The following is a 26,448-nucleotide window of genomic DNA, read 5'->3' as shown; positions in this document are numbered from 1 at the left end:
CGTATCAAGCATCTTTTCTGACCACAACACTATGAGATTAGAAATCAATTACAGGGGACAAAACGTAAAAAACAGAAACACATGGAGGCTAAACAACACGTTACTAAATAACCAAGAGATCACTGAAAAAATCAAAGAGGAAATCAAAAAATGCCTAGAGACAAATGACAATGAAAACACGATGATCCAAAACCTATGGGATGCAGCAAAAGCGGTTCTAAGAGGGAAGTTTATAGCTATACAAGCGTACCTCAAAAAAAAAGAAAAATCTCAAATAAACAATCTAAACTTACACCTAAAGGAACTAGAGAAAGAAGAACAAACAAAACCCAAAGTTAGCAGAAGGAAAGAAATCATAAAGATCAGAGCAGAAATAAATGAAATAGAAACAAAGAAAACAATAGCAAAGATCAATAAAACTAAAAGCTGCTTCTTTGAGAAGATAAACAAAATTGATAAACCATTAGCCAGACTCATCAACAAAAAGAGGGAGAGGACTCAAATCAATAAAATTAGAAATGAAAGAGGAAAAGTTACAACAGACACAGCAGAAATACAAAGCATCCTAAGAGACTACTACAAGCAACTCTATGCAAATAAAATGGACAACCTGGAAGAAATGGAAAAATTCTTAGAAATGTATAACCTTTCAAGACTGCACAAGGAAGAAATAGAAAATATTAACAGACCAAACACAAGTAATGAAATTGAAGCTGTGAGTAAAAATCTTTCAACAAAAGTCCAGGACCAGATGGCTTCACAAGTGAATTCTATCAAACACTGAGAGAAGAGCTAGCACCCATCCTTCTCAAACTTCCAAAAAATTGCAGAGGAAGGAACACGCCCAAACTCATTCTATGAGGCCACCATCACCCTGATACCAAAACCAGACAAAGATGTCACAAAAAAAGAAAATTACAGACCAATATCACTGATGAATATAGATGCAAAAATCCTCAACAAAACACTAGCAAACAGAATCCAACAACACATTAAAAGGATCATACACCATGATCAAGTGGGATTTATCCCAGGGATGCAAGGATTCTTCATTATACGCAAAGCTATCAATGTGATACACCATATTAACAAATTGAAGAAGAAAAACCATATGATCATCTCAATAGATGCAGAAAAAGCTTTTGACAAAATTCAACACCCATTTATGATAAAAACTCTCCAGAAAGTGGGCATAGAGGGAACCTACCTTAACATAATAAAGGCCATATATGACAAACCCACAGCAAACTTCATTCTCAATGGTGAAAACCTGAAAGCATTTCCTCTAAGATCAGGAAGAAGACAAGGTTGCCCACTCCCGCCACTATTATTCAATGTAGTTTTGGAAGTCCTAACCATGGCAATCAGAGAAGAAAAAGAAATAAAAGGAATACAAATTGGAAAAGAAAAAGTAAAACTGTCACTGTTTGCAGATGACATGATACTATATAGAGAGAATCCTAAAGATGCCACCAGAAAACTACTAGAGTTAATCAATGAATTTGGTAACGTTGCAGGATACAAAATTAATGCACAGAAATCTCTAGCACTCCTATACATTAATGAAGAATCTGAAAGAGAAATTAAGGAAATACTCCCATTTACCATTGTAACAAAAAGAATAAAACATCTAGGAATAAACCTACCTAGGGAGACAAAAACCTGTAGGCAGAAAACTATAAGACACTGATGAAAGAAATTAAAGATGATACCAACAGATGGAGAGATATATCATGTTCTTGGATTGGAAGAATCAATATTGTGAAAATGACCCTACTACCCAAAACAATCTACAGATTCAATGCAATCCCTATCAAACTACCAATGGCATTTTTTTACAGAAATAGAACAAAAAAGTCTTAAAATTTGTATGGAGACACTAAAGACCCCGAATAGCCAAAGCCGTCTTAAGGGAAAAAAACGGAGCTGGAGGAATCAGACTCCCCGACTTCAGACTATACTACAAAGCTACAGTAATCAAGACAATATGGTACTGGCACAAAAACAGAAATATAGATCAATGGAACAAGATAGAAAGCCCAGAGATAAACCCACGCACCTATGGTTAACTAATCTATGACAAAGGAGGTAAGGATATACAATGGAGAAAAGACAGTCCCTTCAATAAGTGGTGCTGGGAAAACTGGACAGCTACAGGTAGAAGAATGACATTAGAACACTCCCTAACACCATACACAAAAATAAACTCAAAATGGATTAGAGACCTAAATGTAAGACCGGACACTATAAAACTCTTAGAGGAAAACACAGGAAGAACACTCTTTGACAGAAATCACAGCAAGACCTTTTTTGATCCACCTCCTAGAGTAATGGAAATAAAAACAAAAATAAACAAATGGGATCTAATGAAACTTAAAAGCTTTTGCACAGCAAAGGAAACCATAAACAAGACGAAAAGACGACCCTCAAAATGGGAGAAAATATTTGCAGACAAATCGACGGACAAAGGAGTAATCTCCAAAATATATAAACAGCTCATGCAGCTCAATATTAAAAAAACAAATAACCCAATCCAAAAATGTGCAGAAGACCTAAACAGACATTTCTCCAAAGAAGACATACAGATGACCAAGAAGCTGCTCAACATCACTAATTATTAGAGAAATGCAAATCAAAACTATAATGAGGTATCACCTCACACCAGTTAGAATGGGCATCATCAGAAAATCTACAAACAAATGTTGGAGAGTGTGTGGAGAAAAGGGAACCCTCTTGCACTGCTGATGGGAATGTAAATTGATACAGCCACTATGGAGGACAGAATGGAGGTTCCTTAAAAAACTAAAAATAGAATTACCATATGAACCAGCAATCCCACTACTGGGCATATACCCAGAGAAAACCATAATTCAAAAAGACAAGTGCACCCCAATGTTCACTGCAGCACTATTTTCAATAGCCAGGTCATGGAAGCAACCTAAATGCCCATCGACAGACAAACGGATAAAGAAGATGTGGTACATATATACGATGGAATATTACTCAGCCATGAAAAGGAACGAAATTGGGTCATTTGTAGAGATGTGGATGGATCTAGAGACTGTCATACAGAGTGAAGTAAGTTAGAAAGAGAAAAACAAATATCATATATTAATGCATATATGTGGAACCTAGAAAAATGGTACAGATGAACCAGTTTGCAGGGCAGAAATTGGAACACAGACATAGAGAACAAATGTATGGACACCAAGAGGATTGGTTAGGTTGGGTGAGCACATGCAGACCCTTTAAAGCAATACTGTGTGATACCCCCCAGCGGGGGCGTGGTGGTGGTGGTGGTGTGATGAATTGGGAGACTGGGATTGACGTGTATACACTAACGTGTATAAAATGGATGACTAATAAGAACCTGCTGTATAAAAAAATAAAATAAAATTCAAAAATTAAAAAGAAGAAAATCAAAACTCCAAAATGCTAATGGAAGAAATCAAAGATGATCTAAATAAATGGAGAGGCACACAAGACACACTGTGTTCATATACTGGAAGACTCAACATAGTAAAGATGTCAATTCTTCACAAATTGATATGCAAGTTTAATGCAATTCCTATCAAAATGCCAATAAGATTTTAAATATAGACATTATTATTCTAAAATTTATACATAAAGGCAAAGGAACCAAATAGCAAAAACAGTTTTGAAAAAGAAGTGAGAGGAATCAATCTATATGATTTGAAGAGGTATTTTATAGGTAGAGTAATCAATTATCAGGGAGTAGGACCAGTAGAGGGATAGACACCTAAATGAATGCAACAGAATAAAAAAAGTCAAAAATACATCCACACAAATATACCCAAATAATTTTTGAGAAAGGTGCAAAAGCAATTCAGTGAAGAAACAGCCTTTTCAACCAGTGGTCCTGGAGTAGCTGGACCTCTGTAGGTTAAAAAATGGACCTCAACCTACTCCTTACCCCTTACATAAAAATTAGCTCAAAATAAATCATAAACTTAAATGTAAAAACTATACAAAACTTTTGGTAAAAAATGGGAAAACCTAGGGTTAGGCATTGAGTCCTTAGCCTGGACGCCCAAGCACGATACGTAAAAGGAAAATTGATAAACTGACTTCATCAAAATTGAAAACTTTTGCTCTGTGAAAGGCCCTGTGAACAGCATGAAAGACAAGGTACAGACTGTGAGAAAATATTTGTGAGCCACATATTTGATGAAGAGTATCTAGAATATGTAAAGAATGCTCAAAACTCAAATTAAAAAAAGAGAAACAATCCCATTAGAAAATGGGCAAAGACATGAACAGACGTTTCACCAAAGAGGATATACAGATGGTAAATAAGCACATGAAAATATGTTCAAGATCATTAGCCACTAGGGAAACAAGAATTAAAACCACAATGAGATATCAGTACATATCTGTAAGAATGACTAAAATAAAAAATAGTGACAACACCAAATGTTGGCAAGGATGCAGAGAAACTGGGTCACACATACACTGCTGGTGGGAATGTAAAATGGTAGAGCCACTCTGGAAAACAGTTTGGAAGTTGGGCTTTCCTGGTGGTGCAGTGGTTGAGAATCCGCCTGCCAATGCAGGGGACACAGGTTCGAGCCCTGGTCTGGGAAGATCCCACATGCCACAGAGCAACTAAGCCTGTGCACCACAACTACTGAGCCTGTGCTCTAGAGCCTGCAAGCTACAACTACTGAAGCCTGTGTGCCCTAGAGCCCATGCTCCACAAGAGATGCCACCGCAATGAGAAGCCTGCATACCGCAATGAAGAGTAGCCCCCGCTCGCCACAACTAGAGAAAGCCCACGTGCAGCAACGAAGACCCAACACAGCCAAAAATAAATTAACTTTAAAAAAAAACAGTCTGAAAGTTTTAAAAAGAATTAAACATATGATTATCATACAACCTAGAAATTCCACTCTGGGCATTTATTCCAGAGAAATGAAAACTTATATTCACATAAAAACCTGTAAACAAATATTCATAGCAGCTTTATTCGTAATAGTAAAAAACTAGAAATAAAAAACTGGAAATCCAGATGTTATTCAACAGGTGAATGATTAAACTGTGGTACATCCATATCACGGAATACTGCTCACAATAGAAAGGGTGAACTACTGATACACTCAACAACTTGTACTAATCTCCAGTGAATTATGCTGAGTGCAAAAGGCCGATCCCAATGGTTATATATACTGTGTGATTCCATTTATATAACACTCTGAAAAATTGGAGAAATGAAGGGCAGATTAGTAGTTGCTAGGGGTTAAGCACAGGGGGTAAGGAAACGGGGTAGGAGGGAACTGGGTGTGGCTACAGAAAGACCACACAGGGATCCTTGTAGTGATAGAATTGTTCTGTATCTTGACTCTGTCAGGGTCAAATCCTGGTTATGATATTGTACTATAGTTTTGCAAGACATTATCACTAGAGGAAACTGGTAAAGGGTACAGACAATCTATTATTTCTTACAATTGCATGTGCTTCTACAATTATCTCAAAACAAAAAGTTTAATTAAAAAAGAAAAAAAACAGGAACAAACCCATAAATCATACTATTTACTTACTGAGCATCTGTTATATGGTCAGGCCCTATGTCAGGTACTCACATGAAATATTTCTTATTTTATTTTTCATGAACTCTATAAATATTATGCCTATTTCCTAAATGATCTTTCTGGAATACTGTTTCTCTGTGACACTAACAGTCTTCCTTGAGAGGTGTTCTGCAAAAAGGGTTCCTTAATTAAGTAGTTTGAGAAACACAAAAACAATTATTTTCTTTTCTACTGTAGGATTTTTCAAGGCCTTTAATAAACTCATGTACATTATAAATATTCAAAAGGAGGCCATCACACACAGCTTTCCTCAAATTTCTTTAATTTTAGAACTCTTGGTTTCATGTGATGCCTATTAACAACTTATTTAAAGAATTAGTATTTCTTGCAATATACCATAATAAATGTTGGGTTATAAGTTTTCTACCAGTATCCCTTCTGGAGTTGGGTTTTATGTGTCATTTCAATTCAGGCTACAGATTTACCACCTAAGTGTACTCTTTTGATGATCCAAACTACTTACCATGTAACAATATAAATAGATCGGACTACTAATGTGAAGACCAACATTCCATACATGACCTGAAGAAGAAAGGGAAAATGAAGTTAGTAAAATCATGATTCTTTGGCAAAGGAAGTATATTTTGCCTACAAAAATAGTCCTCCCGGTTAAATGTAAACATTTATTACCTTTCATTACATTTTAAAGAACAGATGTATAATTATATAATGAAGAGTTATACTAACCTTTGTGGAAAGAGCCTGCTTGTGAATAATCAATTATCAGAAGTCTCATGTCAATTTTAATTCTGAATGGTTCCATGAAATTTTAAATATATGCTAAAACCTGAACAAATGCTGTATTTTTGCCTCATATTCCCTAGAAATCCTTTCCTTCTTGTTAGCTTCACTTTCAGCAAATGATTCTACTTCCCATCTTATAAATCTGAACTCTTTTAAACTCTCCTCCCAAGTGTTTGTGCATTCATATGCATCCTCTCCCTGCATTCTTTCTCCCATTCCTAGTTTCTAAAGAAAGAAGTGCCCATTTCTTCTTGACTGAGGTTAATCTACTCCCCTGTGTTCTTTATTCTATATGCTCCCACATCTTCCCAGACTTGGCTCCAACAACTAACCTCTTTCTCTTCTATATTGAGCACTGGATAGGTACTACTACCTGGAAACCTGAACCTAGTGGGAAAATTTAACTTTTAGAAGTGTGAAATATTAAATACAAGAAAACTGCATAGAATATAAATGTATAACTTAAATATTTATAAAGCCAATAACTGGGAAAGTACCATTCAGGTCAAGACACATGTTATCTCTTCCCAGTCCAACCCTCTCCCCTACTCCTTAGAGGAAACCACTCTCCTGACTTTTAAAATAAACACATTTTCTTGCTTTTCTTTACATGTTTACTAACTTAAACTGGCGTTCTAAATATGCACTCCTAAATAAGTTTTTAAAATTTTAATTTACAATAGAATAATGTTACATACATTTGTTTTTGTTTTCTTTTAGAATTCAATTATGTTGTATATGTAGCCATAGTTCATTCATTTTTGATATCACATAAACAAATACCACAATTTGTTTACCAATTCTTGTGTTGATGGACATTTTGAGGTTATTTCCAGTTTTCACTTCTATGAACATTTTTACGCATATATTCTAATACACACATACAGAAGTTTCTCCAGGGTATGTACCTAGGAATGTAACTGCTGGGTCAGAGGGTATATTATTATCAAAATTACTAAAAATGTCAAACTGTTTTCCAAAGTGGTTATACCAACCTTTACTACAACCAATGTGTATTCTGTTTCTTTTATGCCACATACTCAAAACATGATATTGTCAGACTTCTAAATTTTTGTCAGTCTATGTGGTTTTTAATATGTATTTCTCCGATTACAGGTTGAACACTGTATGTTATGTTCACTGGCCAATTGATATCTGCTATTGTTCAAACCTATTTTTTTATTCGGTTGTCTGTCATTTTCTTACTTACTTGTTCCTGTTTCAACTTTAAAAAACTTTTAAAATTAAAATATAACACATACACACAAAGTGCTCAAAACATAAACACTGTTTGAGGATTATCACAAAACAAATATCTTTGCAATTTTTGACTTCGTAGGTCAGAAAACTGAACTTTGGCAGAATACCATAAATCAACTTCATACCACTCTCAAGTTCTATACCCTTCTCTACCCCGAGGGTTACCACTATGCTGACTTCTCACATTAGAGTTCAGTTTTGCCTGTTTTGAACCTCAATATAAATGGAACTGTTTTATAAACTTGTGTCAAGCTTCTTTTACTCAGTATTGTGCTTGTGAGCCTCATTCAACTTGTTATACGAGCTGTGGTATATCAGTGTTCACTGCTATCTAATATTCCATTATTTAAATATGTATATTTTATATATCCATTCTACTGCTGATGGACATTGGGGTCTAAGTTTTAGCTATTTATAATAATCCTGCTATAAACATATATAACATAGGAAGAACACTCTTTGACATAAATCACAGCAAGATCCTTTTTGACCCAGTTCCTAGAGTAATGGAAATAAAAACAAAAATAAACAAATGGGACCTAATGAAACTTAAAAACTTTTGCATGGCAAAGGAAACCATAAACAAGATGAAAAGACAACCCTCAGAATGGGAGAAAATATTTGCAAATGAAGCAACTGACAAAGGATTAATCCCCAAAAGATACAAGCAGCCCATGAAGCTCAATATCGAAAAAACAAACAACCTAATCCAAAAATGAGCAGAAGATCTAAACAGACGTTTCTCCAAAGAAGATATACAGGTTGAAAGGCACCAGTCTTTCAACTGAAAGGATGCCCAACATTACTCATCATTAGAGAAAAGCAAATCAAAACCACAATGAGGTGTCACCTCACACGGGTCAGAATGGCCATCATCAAGAAATCTACAAACAATAAATGCTGGAGAGGGGGTGGAGAAAAGGGAACCCTTTTGCACTGCTGATGGGAATGTAAATTGATACAGCCACTATGGAGAACAGTATGGAGGTTCCTTAAAAAACTAAAAATAGAATTACCACATGACCCAGCAATCCCACTACTGGGCATATACCCTGAGAAAACCATAATTCAAAAAGTCATATACCACAATATTCACTGCAACACTATTTACAATAGCCAGGACATGGAAACAACCTAAGTGTCCATCGACAGATGAATGGATAAAGAAGATGTGGCACACATATACAATGAAATATTACTCAGCCATAAAAAGAAACGAAATTGAGTTATTTGTAGTGAGATGGATGGACCTAGAGTCTGTCATACAGTGAAGTAAGTCACAAAGAGGAAAACAAATACCGTATGCTAACACATATATATGGAATCTAAAAAAACCAATGGTTCTGATGAACCTGGGGCAGGACAGGAATAAAGATGCAGACGTAGAGAACGGACTTGAGGACATGGGGAGGGGGAAGGGTAAGCTGGGACAAAGTGAGAGAGTAGCATTGATATATATACACTACTAAATGTAAAACAGATAGCTAGTGGGAAGCAGCTGCATCACATGGGGAGATCAGCTCGGTGCTTTGTGACCACCTAGAGAGGTGGGATAGGGAGGGTGGGAGGGAGATGCAAGAGGGAGGGGCTATGGGGATATATGTATACATATAGCTGATTCACTTTGTTATACAGCAGAAACTAACACAACATTGTAAAGCAATTATACTCCAATAAAGATGTTAAAAAATGTGTGTGTGTGTGTATGTAATTTTTGGTGTACACGTTCAGGGATTTCTACTGGGCATATGCCTAGGAGCCAAGCTGCTGGATCATAGCGTATGCATAAACTCAAGTTTAGTAGTTTTTACAAACTCTTTTCCAAGGTGGTTATACCGATTAACACTCCCATGTGCAGTGTATGAGTGTTGCTTAATAGCCTTGCTAGTCAGCCCTCGGTACTATAAAGTCTTTTTTATTTTAGCCATTCTGTTGAGTATGTAGTGGTATTTCATTGTGTTTTCAATTTTCATTTCCATGATGACTAATATAGATTGAATACCACTTCGTATGTTTATCGGCCATTTGGATATAATCTTTTGTGAAAGGTCTCATCCATTTTTCTACTGGGTCTCCCACTTTTTTTATTGGTTTGTAGGTCTTTTCATATACTAGTCTTTGCTTGATTATACGTGTTGCGAATATCTTATTCCACTCTATAGTGTTATATGTTCACTCTCTTTATGGTGTCTTTTTATGACCGTAAATTCTTAATTTTAAGATTAAATTAGTGTTGTCTGTGTCTTGTAATAATGGTATAGCTATTTATTCATTTATATATTCTTTAATGTCTGTAAATGTGTTTTATAATTTCTTCCATATATAGGTCTTAGACATTTATGCTAGATTTACTCCTAGGTACTTCATAAATATTTTTAGATGATTATCATAAGTAGTAATTTTTAAATGTCATTTTCTACCTGTTTGATGCTATTATATATAAATACAACCATTTTTTGCAAACTTTTATATAATGTGACTTTACCTTTTAAAATCTCTTCTAATAATTTATTTGTAGAGTCTTTAGGTTTTCCCTATATACATTTGTATATCACTTGTGAATATTTACAGTTTTGTCTCACCCTTTTTAATTCAATAATTTTAATTTCTTTTTCTTGCTTAACTGAGTGGGCCTGGTCCTCCAGTACAATATGAATAGAACTGGTGATAACAAGTGCTGCTATCTCATGCTCAGTCTCAAAGAGAAAGCTTTCAATGGTTCATCACTAAGTGTTACATTGAGTGTAGGATGAAAAAAAATTTTTTAAAAATAATCTTTATCAGATTAAGAAGCCCTCTTTTATTTCTAGTTTGCTAAGAGTTTTTAAAAATCATGAATTAATATATTTTATCAAATACTTTTTCTGTATCTCTTGAGATAATCATATAATTTTTATCCTTTAATCTTTTAATATAATTTTCTAATACTGATTAATAGTCTAACCAACTTGATACTCCTGGGATATATCTAATTTAGTCATGATGCTTTATCCTATTTTTGTTTATATTGGCTGATTTGGTTTGGAAATATTTTGCCTAGGACTTCTGCCTGTTATTTTAACTCTTTCAAACTCTCCTTACTGGTATTAAAGTTCTGCTTGCCTCATACATGAGTTGGAGAGTATCTCTTCTTTTTGTTCGATTCACTATGAGAATCTGTGTAAGACTGGAATTATTTCTTCTTTTAATGTGTGGTAAACATTCTAGCAAAGTCATATTTGCACACAAATTTCTGACTACTTACTGAACCACTTTTCATTGTTATAGGACAATTCAGGTTTTGTATTCTCTGTAAGTTTCTACAGGTTATACTTTCTTTAGGAATTTGTCCATTTAAAAAAATAAAAATGAAAAATGTAAATTTATTGGCATAAAGTTGTTCATAATATTCAATTAACTTTTTAATGTCGCCAGGGCTTGATGTGATATCACTTTTTCATTTCTTCTTTTTTTAATATTTATTTATTTTTTGGCTGCGTCAGGTCTTAGTTGCGGCACGTGGGATCTTTCATTGTGACGCACGAGCTTGCTAGCTGTGGCATGTGAGATCTCACAGTGCGCGGGCTCATTAGTTGAGGTGCACAGCCTCTCTAGTTGTGGTGCGCGGGCTGCAGAGCACATGGGCTGATTAGTTGTGGCACGCGTGCTCTCTAGCTGTGATGCACGGCCTCAGTAGTTGTGGTGCGCAGGCTTAGTTGCCCCATGGCATGTGGGATCTTAGTTCCCCGACCAGGGATCAAACTGGCATCCCCATCACTGCAAGACGGGTTCTTAACCACTGGACCACCATGGAAGTCCCTTCATATCTGATATTGTTTGTGCTTGCCTTTTCCTCTCTTGATCAAATTCACCAAGGGTATGTTAATTTTACTTGTCTGTTTAAAGCAGCAACTTTTGGCTTTGCTGATTCTCCCCATAGTATATTTGTTTTCTATTGTATTCCTTTTTGGTTTTATCTTTCACTTCTTGAAATATATGCTATATGTTTCCTTTTTTAGCCTTTTTTTCCTGGTACACACATTTTTAGGCTAGATATTTCCCTCCACATATGAATTTTGCTGAATCCAATAGCTCCATTTTTTAATGTGGCTATTCTTTTATATACATATATATATTTATTTATTTATTTTGGCTGCTCTGGGTCTTGGTTGCTGCACATGGGATCTTCGTTGAGGTGTGCGGCATCTTTAGTTGTGGCATGCGGACTTCTTAGTTGCGGCATGTGGACTCTTAGTTGCGGCATGCATGCGGGTTCTAGTTCCCTGACCAGGGATCAAACCCGGACCCCCTGCATTGGAAGCATGGAGTCTTACCCACTGGACCACCAGAAGGTCCCCCAAGTTTTAACATGTATTTATTTTCATTGATTCAATTCAAAATATTTTCCAATTTCTATGACTGGAAATTTCTATATTTCTTTGATCTATATTATTTAAAATTATATTACTTAAATTCTAACGTAATTGCATTACAGTCAGAAATTATATTCTGATTACAGTCCTTTGAAATTTGTTAAGACTTACAGTATGAGCAAGTATATGGTCAATTTTTGTAAATGTGGAAAAACAAAGTGTTTCTGCAATTGTTGGGTGTAGTATTTTACATTTGCCCTATAGCTCAAGTTTTTTAATCAAGCAGTTTAAATCTTCTATATCTTCTTGAGTTACTGAGAGTTGTATATTAAAATCCCCAAAGATTATAGATTTTTCTATTTTTTCTTCTAGTTCAGTCTTTTTTTCATTATATATGTTGAGGTATTATATATATTAAAGGTACATACAAGTTTTAAATTAATACAATTTTCTGAATTGAATATTTTTAATACTACAAAGTAATCCTTCTCTATCAATAGACATACTTTCCCCTTAAAGTTTATTTTGTATGATATTAAAATAACTATACCATATTTCTTTTGCTTAGTGTTTGCATGGTATATATATTTTTCCATACTTTCACTTTCAACCTTTCTATACCCTGATGTTTTAGGTGGACACTCTTATAAGGCCCTGCTATGACTCCTGCCTACTATTTGTGGTCTCTCTATTAAATGGAATCCAAGAAATATGTATTGAGCATTGTACTAGACCCTGGGGACATCATAGTCTGAGTAAAGGGTTAACTAATATCCAGCCTGGGATGATGTAGGCCTGGCTGCGTATGACCTCAAGTCTTCCAGCCTTGAATACAACAGTTAAGATAAATGGGGAATGTTGTGTCTGCTTTTTGGGGCCTGCATTAGAACAGTATAAAAGATGCCTATTATAAAGAATGGTAGGGGAAAAAAAAAAGAAATAAAAAGGGGCTGTAGCTTCGGCATGTTACAGTGACTTCCACTACACTTAGCTCTCATCCCTGGCAGATGTACACAACTTATGTGGATGAGAGGGCAAAAGAAGCTGTGTATAAGGATAGCGTTGAATCTCCCGATGAGATGAAAACATTACACTTGCTGTATCCTCGACCTAGTATTCTACAATAAAGCTAAGTAACACAGTATTAGATGAAAGCCTATTAGAGACTGATTGCCCACCTGAATCAATAATTGCAGCCATGCTGCTATAATCGTGAACAAGAAAGGCACGATCCCTGCCCTCACTGCAATTACAATCTAGTAAAGAGAGGTATAAGTAACCAGGCAGTTAAAATGTAGTATTTTAACTCTGACAGGGACTGAACAGAGTATTTTCTAAGCACATAGGAAGGCCACCTAATCCAAACTTATGCAGATCAGAAAGACTTCCATGGACTAGGGATGTAATGTACAACATGAGAAATATAATTAACACTGCTATACGTTATATATAAAAGTTGGTAAGACAGTAAATCCTAAGAGTTCTTGTCACAAGGAAAAAACATTTTTTTTTATTTCTTTAATGTTGTATCTATATGAGATGATGGATGTTCACTAAATTTACTGTGGTAATCGTTTCATGTTGTATGTAAGTCAAATCATTATGCTGTACACCTTAAACTTATACAGTGCTGTATGTCAATTATGTCTCAACAAAACTGGAAGGAAAAAAAGACTTTTTGGAGGATTTAATGTTTAATTTTATAACTGAAGTATTAATAGGACAAGCATTATTAATAATAACAAACATTAAGAGAAGGTGGAAGACAGTAATGGTCATAGCTTACATTCTGGGGACTAGAAAAAAGTAATGCTGTCTAGAATATATTGTTGGAGAGAAGAGTGGGAAAAATGAAGTCAGAAAGGTAAGCAGAGGTCAAGTCTGGCTTTTCAAGTCATGTTAAGGAGTTGGACTTTATCCTAAGAACAATGCAAAGTGAATGAAAGTTTCAGCAGTAGCTCAAAATGATCACTCATGTATTAGAAAGATGTCCCCGTTATGTTAGGTGGAGAATGAATTAGGAGGAGGCAAGACTGATGGAAAACAGACCACTGACAAAGTATTGCAGTGACCTAGGTGAGACATGGGGCCTGAACTAGGGTAGTGTTACTGGGAAAGGAGAAAAATGGAGAGATTAGGGAAATATTTAGGGCTTAGACTGATAATTAATTTGATATGTGAGTTAGTATAAGTTGGGAAAAATCAATGATAGCCTGGTTTATGACTTAGGCAGTTGGGTGCATAGTGAAATTGTTTGTTGTGTTAAAGAATAATATGAAAAGAAAGACAGGGGATAAAAATGTTGACTTCATTTCTGGATATGTTTTGAGTTTGAGGTGCCAGTTAGATATCCAAGTGGCGATCTCTAGCAGGAGTTGGATATCTGGGTCTAAACCTTAGAAGAAAAAACTGAGCTGAATTAACAGATTTATGACTCATCAGCATAGAGAAGTCAAAAGAAATGGATTTGTTCAGGGAGTATGTTAAACGTAACAAATGCTGGATAAGAATGTATGCACTGGAAGTGCAATGGGGATTTTTCAAATGAATTTTCTTCTCTTCACAAGCACCTCGACCCTATACATTCTGATTCTCCCCTAGGAATCTGAAGCAGACCCTGCTAGTGGCCTACTCAGTATCTATTCTTGCCTCTGTCTTTATAGAAGACTGATTTTATTAGGCTGGCAATATGCCCAGCTATAAAATCTTGATTTCTCAGGCTTTCTTGAAGCTAGAGGTGTCCACATAACCTTTTTTCTATGCATATTTTAAGATAAGTCATTTTTTAAATAAAAAGATAATAAAATACATACTTTTACACTCCCTGCAATTTTCATCTAAAAATATTTTTACAAGGAATTTTCATATCTTTCCATATTTAATAATTTTTTCGATCTTCAAACTCCAAAGACTATAAAAATATTATTAGTGTTTTCTCCCTGCTAAAGCAACACAGAAATATGCTGTGTGTAAACTGAGACCTGGTATTTATCCTTAAGGAGCCTATAGCCTAGGAAAAAAGCATGTTGTGCTTTTGTTTATCAGTAAAAAGAAAAGTATCTTGAGCAAAGTAGAAAAACAATTTTTTGTTCTGTGACTTGGCATTAAGATGCCTGTGTGGAAAGATCTGAAGATAGATGAAACAGAGAGGTAAAGAGGGCAAATTAAGTGGGATGGGGCTGTAGTGTGGGACCTTGGAAACTGTAGATATACAATAATTATTTTGATAATGAGGGAGACTGACTTACAATATTTCTTCAGAGCTAACATTCTCCACTAAGGAATAGACTCATTCCTTATGGTCTATTCCTTGGATTAAGCCAAAACATGGAGAGGAGTTCCAAATAACTGACCAGTTTATTTTCTAGCAAGTATTGGGTTGGCCAAAATGTTCGTTCGGGTTTGTTCGTAAGATTTCGCAGACAAACCCGAACAAACTTTTTGGCCAATCCCATACTTATTGAACACTGACTGAATGACAGCCATTGGACGAGACATTCATTCATCATTCAAAGATGAAAAGACACCCTATTCCTGACCTCAAAGAGCTCAGTCTAATAAAGGAGAGACACATGTAATCACATATCTAGTACGTGGATCTGGTTTCTAAATTCCATTCTCCACTCAAAGAAACCAAGCCTCCATGGAGATCAGGCCTGGATCAGGGAAAGAACAAGATGCGCCAAGAACATCTTCTTGTGCCAAAAAGTAAGAGATATTCGAAGAACGATGGGAACAGGTCAAAAGGACACAGACACCGGCCTGAAAGTGCTCCACTTGCCAAATCTGAGACAATTTTTACACCAAAATAAACCATGATAGTAACATCATAACTCATTGAATAAAATAGGAATACAAGAGAGAGTCCATAGAAATAAAAAATAAATTCAAAGTTTAATAATTAAGAGTATTTTCGTAAGTCTCAGAGTACTTTACTACAAAGTTCTTATTAATTATGAAGGGACACAGAATAACTTTACAATGGAGAAGTCTAATAGACACTATCATAAGTCATCATGCTCCAACAGGTTGACTGTATACTTTCAAGTGGTTCAGGTGGAAAAGTTCTTTTTATCGTTCTTGCAGCTTTTCTGTAAGTTTGATATTGTTTAAAAATAAAAGATATTTAAAAGATGAAGAAAGAATTCCATACTGACCCGCTAGAATAATTATTAGCTTCACATTGAATGCGCAGAGGGAGCTCAAGTCTTTCACTCTAGGAGAAAGACACTCAGCTCACCTGTGGTCACGAACAGTTTATTAGGGTGGGAGATCAGGTAGGGATTTGTGGATAAAGCCCCAGTGAGTGGGAACCTATGGTGGTAATAGGTAATGGGATTTCGGCATTTGCAGTTTGTAATGGACTCATTCAATTGCCCAAACATAGTAAAGAGAACCTCTAACAGAAAAAGCCAAGGGCTGCAGTTGGGGGATTCTAGATTTTTCTACCACCTCATTACTGCCTCAGTACATGACTTTGAATAAATCACTTCATTTATCTTAGCCTTGGACTCCCATTTGTAAAATGAAGGGACTGAACTAGGTGACTACGGTTTCATATTTCTATAATCATAGTCAAAATAGGGATGTAAGAGGCATTTTATTTTGGGAGTTAATATATAAATTTATTCTCATGTGATAAGGCTAAAACGTTGGTGCTTCCTACATACGTAGAGGATAGTTTAAATAGTAATAAGCTAAATGTAGATATTACTTTTTAACTATAAAACAATTTCATAAGTCTCATAAGGCAATGTGGTCTATTGGTAAAAACATAGTTTTTGTAGGTATATTCAGAATTGGTTTAAAATCTTAATTCTGCCCAAACTATACAGCCTTCTAATCCATCCTACATACAACTGCCAGAATTATCTGAAACAGATATTATAATCTTATGCCTCTGTCAATGGCAAAATCATAAGTTTCAAACTCCAGCATGACAGCCAGTGATTCACAGTTTGGTTCCAGCCTTCTTTCTCTTCTCATGTTCTGCAGGATCTCGTATTTAGCACAGGATTTCCCAAACAGTCCCCCAGAATACCACCGTGCTGAGAGATATTAAGAAATATTCAATAAAAAAGGGTTCCATGGTCAAATAAATCCTGCTCAAATGTCATTTCCTATGTGAAGCCTTCCTGAAATCCTTCTATAAAAATTACTTAATCTCTTTTTATTCCCAAAGTACTTCACTTATATTTGACTTCGGGCAGTTTTTTGAATTGATAACTGAATTGAAGTTTACTTAAAGTCAACCACAGCTATACCTAAGTTTTACATATTCAGTCTTCACATTTTTCCAAGTTCACTATTGCACAAAAATCTAAATAGTATTTTTTATTCTTTTGAAAAACATCTGACAATAAATTAGATTCCAAAGTAATCTGCTATAACGACATATCATATCATAAAAGCAATATGGGCTTTGGGGGAGAGAAAAAGATCTGGCTTCCATTTCCAGTTCTGCCACTAACTAGTTGAGAAACACTGGGCAAATTACTTAACCCCTTCTGACTCTCAGTTACCTTACCTATAAAATGAAGATAATTCCTAAACAGGTTTGTTGATAGTTTGGTAAGATAATGAGTGAGTCAATCTATATAAACTATATGAAAGAATATATAATATTTAGCACATAGTAGATACTAAAAAACGTCATCTTCTTTTCCAAGTGTGCTTATACAGTAGTTTCCTTCTACCCTAATTTGTAATAAAATGGCACAAATGAAACATAATAGAATTTTTAAAAATCTACTTAAGTTCCTGTTTTTCACATTGTTTACATAGTGCTCTTTCTTGCAAACCTTGAAGGTCAAATTAGAAGGGGTAGTAATAAAATACTGGTATGTCACGTCTAGAAACAATCTTTCAGAGACATCTACTTTGGCAAGAAGATTTTAAGCAACAGTACTCTTTGAGACATTAGATGAGATCTCATCTGAGATATTCAACTACTGATTTGTCAATTAGCTACTTTAAGAGGGTTCAATAACTTCTTAAATGTTCTTTTAGTCTATTCTCATGTATGCTTTTCTTTTTGTTTTCTTTCTTGAGATATGCTGGTGTTTCTATTGAATGTGACAGCTATGTGATCTATTATCCTTTGCAAGGTCATCAAAACGAATAAATGGCATTTGGCTCTCTTTTGGAGATATTTGGATCACCTTGGATTTAATACAGTAAAGTAGAACTGTTATCAGTATATTCTCCCTCAGGGAAGCTAATCTGGTTAGTAAGACAATCATCCTTGTTGTGACAGATACTTTCAATTGTACTATCGCTACTTATCTCTCTAGCTCAACTCAAATATCTCCTTTTAGAAGCTTTCCATGATCATCATAGGCAGAAATTTATGCACATCTTACTAAATACTTTTAGTATCACACAGTGTTAGTATGTTTATTGCCTTGTGCTTTGCATTACCTTAATTATTTTTATATAATCCTTGTGAAATAGTACCTTTCCTTGTTTTGAACATTTTACAGATGAAGATACTGAAGAATAGGTACAGCAAGAAATTCGTTGGTGGATATCAAAATGGCAAGAAATAGAGATTCTGAACTTCAAGAAATCAAAGTGGTAAGAAATCAAGATTCCAGTCTTAATCAGAGCTCCTTTAGATTAGACCACACTGCTTTTCCTTCCTTTTCCATTATTTTTAAGATCTTGAAAAATATTGTAAATCTTGTCACAAATTTCAAAACAATTTTCTACTTACAAATTCTAAAACAATTTTTCTAAGTTTCTACACATAAAAATATCAAGTTACCTGAAAGAACTGAAAGTAATACTCCAAACTTTGACAATTAGAAGATTCTCAGAAAAAGAAGTTCTCTTTTCTTAAGAATGATACCCAGAAAATAATTAGGGAAAGATTTTTTTTTAAGCCTTAAGTATAAATATCAATAGAAAGTATCAATTCTAATTACTTTACAGACCAGCGTAGGATTAGATTAGACATTTGAAGCAAAGGTCTCTTTAAATAAAACTTTACAAAGCAGAGAGGAATACTATTGTATCAAACTAGTGGGCTATTTTCCTTAACTTGTTCTTCAGTACTAGAGTAAGTAATAGTTTAGCTACATGCATTTTTTGTATTTTGTAATCCTATTTTGAGTCATCTAAACAGACAGACTGTGCCCTTGCCTACATTAGTACTACTTTTACATGTTTATTACAAAACGAATATACTACAAATACGTTTTTACAAGTCAATCTTCTTGACCAGATAGTGAGTTCTTTGAGACCAGCAGCCATGTCTTATGTGCTTTAGTATATTAATATTAGTTAACATTTACTGAGTGTTTTACTATGTGCTAAGGTTTAAATGCATTATTTCATTTAATACTCAGACAACTATAGGAGATTATTATACCGACTTTAGAGATGCGGTCTATGAGCTCTAAAAGAGCAAGAGACCTCATTATTTCACTCACTTGTACATCTCCTGTGCCTAGTACAGCACTGGGCATACTGAAGGCACTTAAAAAGTGCTTGCTGAATAACGAGGAAACCAAAGCTCAAAGAAGTTAAGTAACTTATCCAGAGTATACTGTGAATAAGCAGAGAGACTAGTTTGAATCCAGGTCTGCCTCACTTTGGATCTTAAAAGTCTGTGCTCTACTGCCTCTTTATTTCCAAATTCCAGCTCAGAATTTGGTAATGAGAAAGTACACAGTAAACACCTGATGAATGAATGTCTTACCTTCAGATTGCTTATCTACTTCACCCTAGCATTCCTTTACTTCTTCACTTCCCTATCCTGATTTTTAATCTCTAAGCCTAGGATATAAGCCATAGCTATGTGTTTTCATCCTGCCTACCTTCCTATCATACACAGATATCTAAGTATTTTCCCTATACACAGAGAAGAAAATATTTATTACTGGAAAAACACATGGAAATTGCAGCATGAAAAGTTATATGAATAGTTTGTTCCTTTTATTACATAAACACAGTGTCAAATAAGTCAAAAACACAAAACAGAAAACTGAATGGTAATAAACTTAGAAAACTTAACTCAAAGTTTCCAAATTTTGTTCTTTTGTGGTTATTATTTTTCTTTCTTATAAAGGCAAATAAGAAGTTTATAAAAACTGAAGTATTCTTCACGTAAATAAACTTCATTTTTTACAGTGTCAATAAATATTTCTAATAAAGGGGTAAATATATAATGACATCACTTCAAGCTATAATAAACAGGAAAGTGAGGATGCCCCACCCCCATAATATCTACGTTAGTACATCTACTTTCAGCTGGCCTGTGGAAAAAAGCAAGGCACAATAACGTGGATTTGGAATTTATTTCTTCAAGAAACAGATTTCAGGTGATATTGTCTAGTTTAAGTTTAAAAGATTATAGGAACATTTACCTTTTTATATAAGCACAAAATATTCTAAAAGTACAAGGCCTCTAATCCTCCTGAAATGTGTGCTTGTTTGAATGCTTATTTAGTTATTCATCCTTTATCTATCTACCTATCATATCTATCATATCTATCTATCTATCTATCTACCCGCTTTGTTAAAGGAAGGATGACAGGGGTCAAACAAATCTAGTTACAGCCCTGGCTCTGTCCCTTAATAACTGTGTAACTCTGGGACAAATTACCTAGTATCTCTGAGCTCATTTCCCTTAAAATATAGACAGTAATTCATATTTTGTAGGACTGCTGGGGAGATTAGGGTCTATGTAGTAATAAGCATAGTGACCAGGCACATCATAGCACTCAATAAATAATAGCTCTCTTTATTTAGGGTCTGATACTTCATTTTACTCTGGTTTCATTCTAGGATGCACTTAAGTTATTATTTCTCATACCAAAGTTTCCTATGTTTGTTTCCCTCAAAATAAATAACCGTCCACCTCAAAAAATTACTTAAAATATGTTAGATTGAACATTCCTTGAGTATTTTCCCCTTATCTTTTCTAGAAAATAGTGTCATAAAAAAGACTGTTTACACGTGCATGTGTATAATGCTTCCTGGTTTTTTTTCTGCTTATAAGAGCAATGTTGCACCTGCATGACTATCTACCAATAGCCAGTGCGGCCTGGGCACTGACTATTCTTGGTATATTCCTATTTTGCTTACATGTGCTTCTGTAGGAACTTGTTTGTAATCTCTGTTTTAAACACTGTTCTTTCCTAAAACATCTACCACTTCATTTACAGAAGTTGTATATGCATATAATTTACTAGAAAAGGAAAACACAAGGCAGTGTTAAATAATAAAATGTGTAATAATTTTTAAAAATTACCTGATGGAATACAGGCTCCTTTACCTTAAGGTAAACCTGAAAAATATTAAAAGAAATACATGTAAATGAAGTGCATTACAAAGGGGAAAGAAAACCTATTCCTGCTACTCTGGTCTCCTGCTTCCCTAGTCTTGCTTCTTAGATCTGACTCCAGCCATATAAAACCAATCAGATTAGGTGGCATGCCACAAAAGGGCTGTTACCTACAGGTGGGTGTGCCCCAGTGCTCATTACATCATGGTAAACTAAATGTTTCAAAGCTGTTGTGGATTACTCTGGTCTCTTTGCCTCTGCATCAGCATCAAGGAGAGGCAGAGATGCGTGGATAACTCATGAGGGCTGAAGAAGTTATGCTGACAATCCCTGCAGCAGATCTATTCTACAGCAGCAAGAATGCTGGACTTAGAGACAGGAGCTAAATTTTAAACTGCCACTTACTTGCTACATGCCTGAGCAAGTCACTTAACCAAAAGACTCATTTTTCCTTATCTGGATAATGGGAATAACAGTGGTGAGTAATAATAAGCCAAAATATGTGCAAGTGTTTAGCGCATAATATGTGCTAATAGGTGAAAATATTTAAAACAAATTTCTTGTCCTTTCTTCTGCTTCTGAAAACCTCTAATTCATTCACCTAAATACACGAAAGTTACACAAACCCTAGTTTAGGCTCCAGTGTCATGTGGGTGATTAAGTTCAATGCCTCTTTACTGCATGCATTTATTGCCCTATAAGAGTACACCTTTAGGGACTTCCCTGGTGGCGCAGTGGTTGGGAGTCCGCCTGCCAGTGCAGGAGACATGGGTTCGAGCTGGGGTCTGGGAGGATCCCCCATGCCGCGGAACAGCTGGGCCAGAGGGCCACAGCTGCTGAGCCTGTTCTACAGTCCGTGAGCCACAGCTGCTGGGACCCCTGCGCCTGGAGCCTGTGCTCCGCGGCGGGAGGGGCACTGCAGTGAGGGGTCCGCGCGCAGCAGCGAACACCCAATGCAGCCCAAAATGTATGAATTAAAAAAACGAAAACCAGTACACCTTTAAAATGACATGGTAGAGAGGAGTCAAAATTTAAATCATAACCCTGAAATGACTCCTATCACATGCAAGACAAAGTCCAAATTTCAAAGTCTTCCATAATCTTGCTCCGGCCTTTCTGCTTAGTCTTATTCCTCTCCTCTTGTCTCTTTCTCATCCTAGGCTCCAACAGATATGCTAGTTTCATGCTTCTGTATCTTTAAACATGCTGTGCTTTACTTTGTTCAGAAATTACCCCCTGCTGGTAAACACTCATCTTTCCAGATTCAGCTCAAACTATACCTCTTTCTTGAAATCTTTTCTGACTCCTTCTCTGCTAAGCAGAATCCATCACTCATCCTCTTTACCTGACTGTCCATATACAAACTTCATGGCATTTATTAGTTTGTTTCTCTCCCCTACAAGGCAATAATCTTCTTGACAGAAAGGACGATTCTTACGAATCTCTACAGCCTCATTTAATGTAGTGCTGATCTCATAAATTTTATGTAATTTTATCATTTGTCTATAGAACTTCTTATTCCTGGAGGAAGTTCCCTCACCACAGCAAGAGATTATTTCCTTGAAGCACCCATAGAGCTTTAATAGTAAGATGTGTAGGGGCTACCCTAATGGCGCAGTGGTTAAGAATCCACCTGCCAATGCAGTGGACACGGGTTCGAGCCCTTGTCTGGGAAGATCCCACATGCCACGGAGCAACTAAGCCCATGAGTCACAACTACTGAGCCTGTGCTCTACAGCCCGCGAGCCACAACTACTGAAGCCCTCGTGCCTAGAGCCGAGCTCTGCAACAAGAGAAGCCACGACAACGAGAAGCCTGCGCACCGCAACGAAGAGTAGCCCCAACTAACCACAAATAGACAAAGCCCGTGCATAGCAACGAAGACACAATACAGCCAAAAATTAAAAAAAACAGATTAAGTAAGATGTGTAGGAACATTTATATAACTCTAAATTCAGTAAGGCAGAATGCTTTTAATCTCTGAAATTTGTTATTTCAAAATACGAATTTTCCTTTACATAATTTCAGATTCTCATTACTAATAAAAGAAATACAGAAGGGCATGCTTCTTAAAAGCATTTTTTTAAGGCAAAAGAATTATGGAGTCCTTACTATGTGCCAGGTATTAATTCTTACAACTAATGTGAAATGTATGCTATTATTAATTTTACAGATGAGGAAAACTAAAGCAGAGAGTTACCTCTCTCTTTAGTAAGTTACCCAAAGTCCCACAGTTATTAAGTAACAGTGATGGTCAAAACTCAGATATGACTGACTCCCAAGCCTAAGTTTTCAGCCACATCAGCTCTTAACTTACAAAGGTAAGTTGTCTTGACTCTACCACCAATTCTCCATATAAATTTGGTTGGTCAGGAAAGTCACTAAAACTCTCTGGACATTAGTCTCTTCTTTTATAATAGTAACAAGACTTCCTTTCACCTCTGAAATTCTAGGACTCTTTCCTGATTAACAAGTATGTATGCAAAGGACTACGCCGGGCAATGCAGAAACATAAGGAAATACAATATCTTTGCTCTTTCAATCTTTTTCACCTTCTCAACTCACTGAAATCTAGCTTCTGCCTTCATCAATCTGCTGTGGACAGTACCCTCATTAAGGTTACTTGGTCTTTTTTATGGGTCAAACCTCAATTTCATTTTATTCAGCCTCTCAGAGGCAACTGGTACCCTTTCTAGAAACCTCTTTGTACTCTGTGACATCAAGCTCTCCTGGTTTTCCTACACCTCTGATTACCTCCTTTGTTGGCTCTATCTCTTTCACTTGACCCTCAAGTGGTCAATGTTCCAAGGTACAGCATGGTGACTATAGTTAATAATACTGGACTGAATACTGGAAATTTACTGAAAGAGTAGATTTCAGGTGCTTTCATCACACAGACAGGAAACAGTAACTATGTGATATGTTAATTAGCTTGACTGTAGTAATATTTTCACTATGTATATGTATATTAAATCATCATGTGGTACACCTTAAATGTATAAATTTAAATTTTTATTTAAAATGTTGATTCTTATTGAATTCCTTAGACATTATAAAATGAGACATTCTCATTTTATCTTTTTAAATTTTATTTTTTTATAAGTAGGTCCCTGTTGGTTACCCACCTTAAATACAGCAGTGTGTACATGTCAATCCCAAACTCCCAATCTATCCCTCCCCCTTAAAAAGAATTTGCATATTGACAGGTTTTAAATGTCAAACAGACAAATCAATTGTAACTTTTAGGGTATATCATAAATGCATATTCTTTTGTTTTCACTGAGAATAAAAAGCCCAGTGTAACAAAGGGTTTGTATCTTTTCTTTTTAAACATCTTTATTGCAGTATAATTGCTTTACAGTGTTGTTAGTTTCTGCTGTATAACAAAGTGAATCAGCTGTATGAATACATATATCCCCATAGCCCCTCCCTCTTGCGTCTCCCTCCCACCCTACCTATCCCACCGCTCTAGGTGGTCAAAAAGCACTAAGCTGAGCTCCCTGTGCTATGCAGCTGCTTCCCATTAGCTATCTATTTTACATTTGGTATTGTATATATGTCAGTGCTACTCTCTCACTTTGTCCCAGCTTACCCTTCCCCCTCCCCGTGTTCTCAACTCCATTCTCTACGCCTGCGTCTTTATTTCTGTCCTGCCCCTAGGTTCATAAAAACAATTTTTTTTCTTTTTTTAGATTCCATACGTATGTATTAGCATACGGTATTTGTTTTTCTCTTTCTGACTTACTTCACTCTGTGTGACAGACTCTAGGTCCATCCACCTCACTACAAATAACTCAATTTCGTTTCTTTTTATGGCTGAGTAATATTTCATTGTACATATGTGCCACATCTTCTTTATCCATTCATCTGTTAATGGACACTTAGGTTGCTTTCATATCCTGGCTATTGTAAATAGTGCTGCAATGAACACTGTGGTACAAGACGCTTTTTGAATTATTGTTTTCTCAGGGTATATGCCAAGTAGTGGGATTGCTGGGTCATATGACAGTTCTATTTTTTGTTTTTAAAGGAACCTCCATACTGTTCTCCATAGTGGCTGTATCAATTTACATTCCGATCAACAGTGCAAGAGGGTTCCCTTTTCTCCACACCCTCTCCAGCATTTACTGTTTGTAGATTTCCTGATGATGGCCATTCTGACCCGTGTGAGGTGATACCTCATTGTGGTTTTGATTTGCATTTCTCTCATGATTAGTGATGTTGAGCATCCTTTCAATCTGTATCTTCTTCGGAGAAATGTCTATTTAGAACTTCTGCCCATTTTTGGATTGGGTTTGTTTTTGATATTGAGCTGCATGAGCTGCCTGTATATTTTGGAGATTAATCCTTTGACAGTTGCTTCGTTTGCAAATATTTTATTCCATTCTGAGGGTTGTCTTTTTGCCTTGTTTATGGTTTCCTTTGCTGTGCAAAAGCTTTTAAGTTTCATTAGGTCCCATTTGTTTATTTTTATTTCCATTTCTCTAGGAGGTGGGTCAACCAGGATCTTGCTGTGATTTATATCAAATAGTGTTCTGCCTAGGTTTCCCTCTAAGAGTTTTATAGTGTCTGGCCTTACATTTAGATCTTTAATCCATTTTGAGATTATTTTTGTGTATGGTGTTAGTGTTCTAATTTCATTCTTTTACGTGTAGCTGTCCAGTTTTCCCAGCACCACTTATTGAAGAGGTTTTTTTCCCCTCCACTGTATATTCTTGCCTCCTTTATCAAAGATAAGGTGACCATATGTGTATGGGCTTATCTCTGGGCTTTCTATCTTGTTCCATTGACCTAGATTTCTGTTTTTGTGCCAGTACCATACTGTCTTGATTACTGTAACTTGGTAGTATAGTCTGAAGTCAGGGAGCCTGATTCCTCCAGCTCTCTTTCTCTTTCTCATGACTGCTTTGGCTATTTGGGGTCTTTTGTGTTCCCAAACAAATTGTGAAATTTTTTGTTCTAGTTCTGTGAAAAATGCCATTGGTAGTTTGATAGGGATTGCATTGAATCTGTAGATTGTTTTGGGTAGTATAATCATTTTCACAATGTTGATTCTTCCAATCCAAGAACATGGTATACCTCTCCATCAGTTTGTATCATCTTTAATTTCTTTCATCAGAGTCTTATAGTTCTCTGCACAGGTCTTTTGTCTCCTTAGGTAGGTTTATTCCTAGGTATTTTATTCTTTTTGTTG

General features: G+C 35.7%; 1 protein-coding gene across 4 annotated transcripts in view; it reads right to left on the bottom strand.

The window, feature by feature from the left end:
* The window catches only part of ACER3 (alkaline ceramidase 3), a 180,544-nt gene that overhangs the window by 36,821 nt on the left and 117,275 nt on the right, over positions 1-26,448 (bottom strand). For all 4 annotated transcript variants that reach the window (XM_049713619.1, XM_004279821.4, XM_049713620.1 and 1 more), the window contains 2 exons: positions 21,222-21,257; positions 6,073-6,131 (listed from right to left, as the gene is read on the bottom strand). In XM_049713619.1, the coding sequence (XP_049569576.1) occupies positions 6,073-6,131; positions 21,222-21,257 (95 nt within the window). The remainder of the gene's footprint in view (positions 1-6,072; positions 6,132-21,221; positions 21,258-26,448) is intronic.

Source organism: Orcinus orca, chromosome 8, assembly GCF_937001465.1.
Source record: "Orcinus orca chromosome 8, mOrcOrc1.1, whole genome shotgun sequence".
Lineage (NCBI taxonomy): Eukaryota > Metazoa > Chordata > Mammalia > Artiodactyla > Delphinidae > Orcinus > Orcinus orca.
The sequence above is the reverse complement of the archived record's forward strand: the minus strand, read 5'-3'. Positions and strand labels throughout refer to the sequence as shown.